The 9,999-nt window shown below is 31.9% G+C and overlaps 2 protein-coding genes across 2 annotated transcripts; one reads left to right on the forward strand and one right to left on the reverse strand.

The window, feature by feature from the left end:
* The first annotated feature begins 2,282 nt into the window (after positions 1 to 2,282).
* On the forward strand, positions 2,283 to 3,173 carry LOC131597719 (uncharacterized). The gene has a single exon (XM_058870397.1). The coding sequence runs from the start codon at positions 2,283 to 2,285 to the stop codon at positions 3,171 to 3,173; it is 891 nt and encodes a 296-aa protein (XP_058726380.1).
* Positions 3,174 to 3,416: 243 nt separating this feature from the next.
* Positions 3,417 to 4,234, reverse strand: LOC131624621 (pathogenesis-related protein 1-like). The gene has a single exon (XM_058895568.1). It carries the CDS (start codon positions 4,180 to 4,182, stop codon positions 3,700 to 3,702), a length of 483 nt encoding a protein of 160 aa, XP_058751551.1. The 5' UTR covers positions 4,183 to 4,234; the 3' UTR covers positions 3,417 to 3,699.
* Between the last annotated feature and the right edge of the window lie 5,765 nt (positions 4,235 to 9,999).

Here is a 9,999-nt window from a genome sequence, read left to right on the forward strand (position 1 = left end):
AGAATTTTAGTGTTGGATTCTTGTTTTTAATATTAAGGAAATCAAATATTTTATATTTTCGCGCAAATAAACTAGTTTTCACAAAGCCTGAGATAAATCTAGAAACGATAGAGAACAGAACTTGATCATTGGTCTCTAAGGACGATAACTCTTTCTATTAATTTGATATAGTCGTAAACTTGCATATGTATAAGTAACTTAATTTAAATTTGATGTTCAAATTTTTATCTTGTTAATAAATAATGTTTTAAATGATAATGATTTTATGCAATTATTTAATTAATTGGTTGTTGTTTTTTAAAGTCTTTCAAGAAGATATTAAATAAAAAATATGAAAAAAAATCAATTTTTTAATTTATAGTTAAACAGTTGCTAAAAACATTAAAATCAAAATTTAGCTTCAGTGTAAACTGTTACAAAATATTTTTTTTTAAAATCTTGACATCCAACTTTGTGACCGAATATTTCAAGAGGACAAATTCAACTGTCTATATAAGGGATTTGTTTAAAGTCAGCGCAAAGTCCTATATGCACTTGGCCAAGCATGAGAATTGTTTATTCCTAACAGTATTTAAAACTGAAACTTTGAGAAAAGCACACTCTCATAATTCAAACCTTCAAAGGCCAATCTCTAGAGTTCAGTAACAAAAAAAATTTTAAGCAAATGATTATACAAAATAAATTGTGAAGTTATGAACAGTTGCACTTTCACATTTTCAACGGTTAACAACCATCACAAAAACCTTCCCAAAAAAAAGTCAAATAAAACTAATGATGGTTACAAATGTTGAAACTATATTTTCGAGGGAGTTTTATAACCTTTGCAATATTTTACATGGTTAAGGAAACAGATTTTCCAACTGTCGCAAAATAGACTTGTGACACATGGTTTTGCAACATTTGGCAAACCATTATTAGCGACGGTTAGTAGAGAAATACTTGTATGGAAACACACTTAAATATATATTTTTAAAAATATTTGATAAAAAGAGAGAAAAATTTTAATTTATTTAAAATTTAATTTTTTTTATTAGATTCACGAGGCTCGTTGTGAAAATAGTGGAGAGAGAAAATTATTTATTCATTTTTTAAATAATTAAAAGTTAGTAATTAATTATGTGTAAATTCAAGTGTTATGGTTGTGTTTAGGTAAGAATTTTTCCGGTTAGTAACACTGCAACACACAAAAATAAACTATTGAGAAATCTTTTTTCTTGGGATTATTTGAGATTCGTGCTCAAGGAAATGGGTTTTGGGGATAATTGGCTTATGTGGTTGGAAGAAAGCGTTTTTAAAAGTTATATGTCGATTCTAGTGAATGGGAGTCCGACGAAAGACTTTTCGGTTTACAAGGGGCTAAGGCAAGGGGATCCTTTATCTCCGTTCCTCTTTGTTCTAGCTATGGAAGGCCTTACCGCTTTAGTGAGGAAATCGGTGGAGCTATGGGATTTTAAACCTTTTAAGTATGGTGAAGGGAAGGTGGTGGACATATTGCAATTTGTGGACGATACTATTTTGCTTGGGGAGCCGTCGACCGATAATCTTTGGTGTTTGAAAATTGTGTGAGAGGGTTTGAGTTAGTGTCGGGGTTGAGAATAAACTTCATGAAGAGCAATGTTTATGGCGCTAATGTGGCAGAATGGTTTTTGAATTTGGCGACCTATTTCCTAGGTTGCAAAAGAGGTGAGATTCCGTTTATGTTTCTTGGTATTATGGTCGGGGGCAATCATAGAAGTAGGAAAGCTTGGTCGAAAGTTATTCAAAACATTAAGAATAGACTTTCGTCGGGGAAGGGGATGTCCATATCTATCGGTGGTAGGGTGACGCTTATCAATGCGGTGATTAATGCAATTCCTTCGTTCATGTTTTCTTTTTTCAAAGCTCTAAGTTCGGTTATTAAAGAGATTAGAGGAATTGCTAGCAATTTTCTTTGGGGGGGAAGTAAGAATAAGAGGTGTATTCATTGGGTTTACTGGAAAACGGTGTGCAAACATAAAGTTAAGGGAGGATTGGGAATTAGGGATGTTGGAGAAACTAATAAGGTGCTCTTACTCAAATGGAAATGGAGGATTCTAACGGAGGACAAGGCCATATGGAGTGATTTTATCAAAGAGAGATATTTAGAGCCGAAATTAAAGGTGCAAGGTTTTGAAGTGGAAGGAATTAAATCGAAAGAATCTTTGTGGTGAAGGGATGTTATTTCTAATGAGGTTAAGACGGAAGAAAACGAAGAAGGGTTCAAGAGTAATATTAGGTGCTTATTCAATAATGGGAACAACATTATGTTTTGGTCGAGTCATTGGTGTGGGGATCAAATCTTTAGTGTCTCTTTTCCGGAGCTATATGTTGTTTCTCTAAACAAAAATTGTTCTGTTGGCAATTCTTTTTACAGAGCTGGAGACAGAATTTGTTGGCTGCCTGAGGTGTTTATGGGTTCGGAAACAGCGGATGCTGGGCCTGTGATGTGTTCTGTTACAGCAAATCAGCGGCAGCTCCTCATGGCCAAGCTGGATGCGGTGCGGTTAGGTGATGGTGTGGAGGATGGTTTCGAGTGGAAGCTGAATGTGAATGGCTTGTTCTCGGTGGGAAGTATTTCAGCAGCGGTTGCTTGTGCTAAGCAGAGTGCTTGGCAGCCCCTTATGCTGAGCAAGTTGAATATTTTATGGAGTTTGGATATTCCTCTAAGGATTGCTATTTTTGCTTGGAGATTGTTCATTTCTAGGCTGCCCACCATTGATTCTTTGATAGTTAGAGGTGTAGACAATATTTCCAATTTGTGTTGTGTTTATTGTGGGGTTCAACCGGAGTCCATAGGACATGTTTTTTTCGATTGTCAAGTTTCGAAGAATGTGTGGGAGTGGGTTTACTCTTGGTTAGGTGAGGATGTTCCTTTTTCGTTGCAAGAGTTCAAAGAGTTTCTTGTTGTTCAAGAGGTCGTCAAGAGAGTTAAGGATAGGGAGAAGATTTCTTTTATTTGGATTGCCTTAGTTTGGAGTTTATGGCTTATGTGTAACTCTATTATCTTTGAGCAAGTTTCTTTTAGTTTTGAATTGGTGGTTTGTAATGTAATGTACTTATCATGGAGTTGGTTAGCTAGAATAAGTTTGTATAACTCTTGTTCTAGCTACTATGAGTGGTATAAGTTACCGCTCCGGTGTTTTGAGAACTTGTAATTTGTTGTAAGGGTTGCACCCCTAGTGCGATTTCTTATTTCATTAATCAATTGTCTATTAAAAAAAAAGAGTTATGAATTTATTTTTTATATATATATATATATATATATACACTCTAAGTTAAAGTAATTTAAACTATAGTTTTTTAAAAATTAATTTTTTCCAAGAATATTCAATTTTCAAAAATAAAATAGTGGTATACAAAGTATACAAAATACTAAATTTATTTATTCCATTATCTTTCAATTGAGAAAGAGGAAGCATTAGAGAATACAGGAGGGATTTCATACATAAAATACCACAATTCTTACACTGATCGGTAATAATTAACTTGCAAGTTATACTTATACATAAGATTAACTCACATAAACATTATTTTATTATTTGAGAACTATCATCATATTTGAAGTAATGAGTCAGAAACTCATTACATACTTATTGTCTTGTATTATTTATTTATTCATAATATCTGTTATAGCTTCTATACCATAGCTGAAACATATATATGATGATATGAAACATGCACTTAGTATGGCTTTTGGCCAACATAGTTACCAGGTGGATCATAGTTGCAAGTAATGAAAGTTCCTCCATTATTACATCTCACTTTGGCACATCCAAGACGAACTGAGTTTCTCCAAACCACTTGAGTATAATGGCCACACACTTTACCAGAAGCACATGAGTTGCTATTATAATTATAGTCGGATTTCTCATTGACCCACAACTTCACAGCGTCTGTACCGCTCATGCCACCCGAGCTCACCGCGATATTCTCCCCGTAACGACCACCACCACCGGAGTGGATCAGTTGACAATCTTTACGTTGATTAGCATAATTTTGGGCAAAAGCAGCGACCGTGTTGTCCCAAACAATATTCCGAACACCAACCTGCGACCTTGCCGCGTTGTGGGCGTTCACGTAGTCTGTTGACGAGTCTTGTGCATATGCAACTTGACTCCCCACAAGAAATATTAACCCCAAGACACACACTGAAAAAGAACTCATTTTAGTTATTACAATTTATTTGTGAAAGGCAAATTGTTGTTTGATGAAAAATGATGGGACTTTAGTGATGTATTTATAGGAACATTTGACATAAAAATTTTGTTAAAAAACAAGTGGCATGTGTAGTAGAATTTTCAAAAATGAAATTGCGTCCATGACCGGACTAACTAGGATACTAATTTTCACCAATTGTGATTTAATTCTCATTAAGGTAGATTGGTTTAAAGGGAATCATGCATGTAGACTTTAACTTAGTGATGGCTAATTCATAAATTGCTATTATTCTTCTTGTTCAATATGGACTATTCAACAAAACGGATAGGGAACTTATACAAATCATAAAATGTACAAAGATTTCTATTGCTAGAATATATCATCAACGACAACCAAGACATCATCTTAATATTAAACACAACATCTCAACATCTACAGAATCTCCATTATGCAATATAGCAAAATTGACTAAAATGTTGTCAGCCAAATCACACCTTCTCAGTGATGAGCTACCTTCCCAAGCAATTGTGCAGAAAATTGACTAAAATGTTGGCAGCAATTTTCCACCTCAACCCACTCCATTTCGGCCCATAACAAAATTTTCTTCCAAATATAAATCGAAATTGGACACCCACTACCACAAAAAAACACATTTCATTTCGGACGCGAAATGCATTTTACTTCGGTTAAAGAAGTGAGGTAACGAAGTAAGTCATAAAAAGTATCAATTTTACCTCTCAGTTTTTAAAACACCGGGGAGAAAATGCTTATGCATATGGGTTCGAACCCCAACTTCTCCATTTTTAACATTTTTCAAAACTAGCACATCAAACCTCTTGGTTTATCAATAACACCGAAAAGTAAGATTGATATTTTTTTAATTCGTTACAAACTACAAAATATTTATAAACTAATTTCTTACCCATAATATTACATTATTTATACAAATTATTTTATATATATATATATATATATATATATATATATATATATATATATATATATATATATATATATATATAATCCGATTCATCGTCATCACTGTTGGTGAAGATTAGATGTTGGATCCTCGTTTCATTCAAATGTCGTGGAAGATAAAATATTAGATGCAATATATTCCAGATCCCTTTTACATTTATTTGTTTCTGATGTAAACCAAGAAAATGGTAAGTTAAATGAATGAATATATGATTATTGAAGAACACCGTAAAAAAAATTGATTATTGAAGAACACAAACTTTAAACACAATTTATTTTCAGCTCTTGCAATCCATCGCAGACAATTTTACCAAGTTTTTATGCTTCAAAATTTTCATGTTATATGTTTCATTAAAAATTATTGATATTCAGAATGCTTTTATAATGATGTCTGTTAGGTTTCACGCATATCACTAATGGAAGTGTCTTGAGCGTTTATACTCAGGAAATTGATGACACATATTTATTTAAGGATGGTGATCAATATTCTCAATGGACTAAATTATATTATTATAACAAATGCAATGTTATCGTAGTAGTTGTTGTTCTTGGAGAACAACACATCTTTGCAATTTTACCGTGTTGGACATATTTTGTGCTCCTTATTTTAAAGTTCTATGGACTGAATACAATCAACTTTTAAAGAGCTATCTTCTCCTAGTAAGGAAATATCAGTTCAAAACATTGTAAATGTTTTTTTTTCTACAATTGCAATCCATCATTGAAAACTTTTCCAAACTTTTTTAAGTTCCAAAATGTTATTATCTTGAGAAAATGTTAACAAGGCAACTACTTTAATAAGAAAGATATATAGTGGTGGATATAGATAGTTTGTTATGGATTTATGTCTTGGCAATATCTTGAATGTTATTCCTTTAAGAATGCATGGTAGAGATTCGTCTGTGTAACATACTCCCTCGGTTGTTAAAAATATCGAGGAGAAATATTTTTTTCTATTTAAAATAGAAAAATAAAATAAGTAATCCCTTCGGTTTTAGAATAAAATCAAGGTGAATAATATCTATTATTTTAAACATTATATTATTTACACAGAATATTAAAAAAAAAAATCAGATTCATCATCATCGCTGCAATTTCAGATTTTGTTGCATTTATCTTTTCAAAGGTTGAACAACCTTCTTTATTTAACCTTGAAGCATGAATGATTTTCTCCACTTGCAATTTATCATAGGAAACTTTTCCTACATTATTTAACAGAGAGTTGTTCCAGAAATACAACATCAAAACCATTATATGAGATAGATTGTAAATGCATAAAAATGTTTTATTCAAGCATAGAAGAACATTGAAGATTTGTTCTGTCTTGCAATCCATCCAAAAAAAATGATGTGTACTAGTTTGGGGCAGCAACGAATATGTTAGGCTTAGGGTAAAATATGTTTAACGAGTGCTTTTATAGTAAAATATGATTATGTTATCCCTCAGTTTTTAAGGAAACCGAAGAGATATATCATTTTGTATTCATTTGTAAGTAAATAAAAACATAAACTACAATAGTTGGGATTCGAAGTTTGTCCTGGTTTATTTTTCTCTTAGTTTTTATTAAAAACGAAGGAATATATTATTATTATTTTTATTAAAAAAATGAAACATGGTGTGACTTGGCATAATACCTCAGTTTTTTTCTGGTCGAGTTGAAAGCTTTGTCAAGAAATGTTATTTGTAGTAGTGACTAAAACAATACGTTGGAATAAAATATGTTCATACTCCTTGAGTTTTGATGATAACAAAGTACTTAAAGATCAATAGGATATACTAACATTTGTTTAAGTGTGTAGGATCATTAAACTAGTAATTAACTAGTTTCTGACCCAGTTAAATAGCTTGTAAAGAAGAAACACATAATTCAGATTCTAATGAATTAGAATCTGATTTTCAAATAGAACCTCAGCGCCATATTGACTCAGCCACTGATAAATTGGAAACATAGTACAATGCCTTTTGGTCCGTACTCTGTAGAAAAGCAGTACCATCTTATCAACTGCCAGAATTATGGAGAAATTAAACTAGAGGTGGTTTTAGCGCAAGACTCAAGGTTGTGTAAAACGATTTCTTCAGTCTACTCCATCATGCCTATGAACATCTTACTTGAGAAGGACACAATGGATAAATAGGTTATTCAGAAGATGAAAATCCTAATCGTACCTACTGCAACGTCTCTCTCTTGGAAACCGCTTCTTCAACAAAGATACTCATGCAAGCAAGCTTCCAATGTCTCTTTTGTTCTCTCTATATAAGGAGCTAAAGATTCAAACATAAAAACAAGGAGACATTCAACAAGATAGCACAAGAACTATTTCGCTCTCTAAGCTTTAGTATATAGTTGTTGCATTGCATATAGACTTGAGATTCTTTTAAACTTTAATATCTTAGAAATCTCAAGTAACAAGGTCATTGCCTATGATGTATTCTTTGTGCTTCTAATTGTATATCAGGTGCATCTTGTTGTAATCCTAAATAATTTTCTTAGAAATTTTAAAAGTCTCAAACAGTGTGTTTGAGCAAGGAAGTCTCAGATAGTGTGTTTGAGCAAGGAAGTCTCTTTCTAGTTTGATTGAGCAAGGAAGTCCTTAACTGTGATTTTAGACAAGGAAGTATCTTTATAATTTTGTCGAGCAAGGAAGTTATGAGTTGTGAGTTTAGGCAAAGACATCTCTTTTTGGGTTGATTGAGCAAGAAATCCCGAAACTGGTGTGTTTAGGCAAGAATGTCTCTTTCTGGTGTTATTAAGAAGGAAGTCTTGGGCAGATGTGTCTAAGTAAGTTGTAATTAAGTTCTGATTATAGTGAAAAGCCATTGTGTGACAATGGGAATAGACTAGACTACTCTCGTTATAGAGGAACCAGGATAATTTCTGTGTGTGATTTACTCATTGCTTATGTACTTTAATTATTCTCTTGCTGAGATCTGAACTTGGTCAGATTCAGAAGCTGCTTTCTTTAAGAAGAAATTTTTTACCAAACACACGATTCAATCTCCTCTTTCTTGTGTATGTTTTTAAGAAGCACTTTAATTTCTGAGAATCTGAACTTCGTCAAATTCAAAAATTGTTGTTTTTAAGAAGTAAAAGTTTACCAGATATACAATTCAACCCCCTTCTTGTATGTTTTACTCATCTTCACAATAAATACTTATGTTTTCAGCATGGTTAGAACATAAAATTGTAGAAAATCAAATTTTCTCTCAAAATTTTTTTCTAAAATTTTCTTATGTATTTTAGCTTTTTGCTTGCTGAAATATTTGGTTAGAGAGGAACTCTATTCTTTAAAATGGGAAATTTGTGAAAAATTGTAGAAAATCAAACATATTTTTAGGGTGTAGGTATATTTTGTAGGGTAAGCCCTCTTTAAATGATTGGTACAATAGTACCCTTTCATGCCTTTGTAGTTTGTAAAATGACTCTTGTGTGGATTTGAGTATTCCTTATACCCTTTTAATTCAAGTTTCTTACTTATAAAAAAATCCTTTGAATATAAGAATTCAATATGATATACAACAACAAATAATTTAGATATGTTGGAACCATCTCAAGCCTCACTCACTCAAGATGGAACTGTAATGATGACATTTCTAACTGTGTTTTAACAACCGTTAAAAAATGGAGAAGAGTACTTTTAGTCTATAAATGGTTTCTGGAGTAGATTATATAAAAACTCGTGCACTTTCTTTAACTGACTTCAGAATCTTATATTTTACATTAATCTATAATGGCTTAAGTGTTTTGTCTTGAATCTGGATTTAATTTTGGTATTTAGTTTATTGGTATTCTCTTGTGGATTCTGATCTGTCGACACTACTAAAAAATACACCTAACGGAACATGTTACTACCTCGGCTATTAAGCCAACCTAAGTAATATGTTAAAACTTACAAGCTACGAATTCCAACACCATCAATTTTCTTTTTTTTTTGTTACAAAATGGGCGTGTCACTTATAATTTTTAGGGTTAATAGTAGTTTACCCCCCTGTAATATGAGCGTGTTTCGGTTTACCCCCCTACCGTTGCCAAAGGCAGGTTTTGGCAACGATTTTTTTGAAAAAACCGTTGCCAAAAGGTAGGGAGGGGGAAAAAGCAAAATTCGCTAATATTACAGAGGGCTGAACTACTATTAACCCTAATTTTTATATTTATATTAAAATTAAAATGTTTTTCACCAAGGTCTAAAATAGCAACCGTTGTGAAATTTACCTAAATTTAATCACGGTCGTTTTTTCAACTCTGTCAAAAATTTTAACTTATATTTAAGCAAAAGTTTGATCTTTCAATATAGACTAACTGTCTCTTTAACAAAATCCTAACACTATGTAACACCTTATTCTTACTCTATAAATGGTTGCATACCAAACTCACAAAACTCATTTCTTTCACTTACTCTTCATATTTCAGGTACCTAGACGTTTACATCTTTTATGTTATGAGTTGTGATATTTTTTATGTTTTTGTTGGGATATGTTAATATTATTCTTTAACTATGTTGTTTAAGGTTGATAAAAATTATATGTTGTTGATAATTTTATTTTTGTTAGTAAAAGTTGTATGTTGTTTAAGGTATGTTGTTGTTGATAAAAGTTGTATGTTGATAATTTTGTTTTTGTTGATAAAATGAACAATATAAAATTATTTTAACAAACCAACTTAGTTTTCAGTAAACTGTGGCGGTTTAGTTAATCAACCTAATAAGACTGCCACAAATTATGTGTTTTTATTGTAATGGTTGTTGATAAATGTTATATGTTGTTGATGATTTTGTTTTTGTTGAACTTTGTTTTATGTTGTTTAAGGTATGTTGATAATAAAAGTTCTATATGTTGTTGAGGATTTCA

This window comes from Vicia villosa, linkage group LG1 (genome assembly GCF_029867415.1).
Source record: "Vicia villosa cultivar HV-30 ecotype Madison, WI linkage group LG1, Vvil1.0, whole genome shotgun sequence".
In the NCBI taxonomy this organism is placed as follows: Eukaryota; Viridiplantae; Streptophyta; class Magnoliopsida; order Fabales; family Fabaceae; genus Vicia; species Vicia villosa.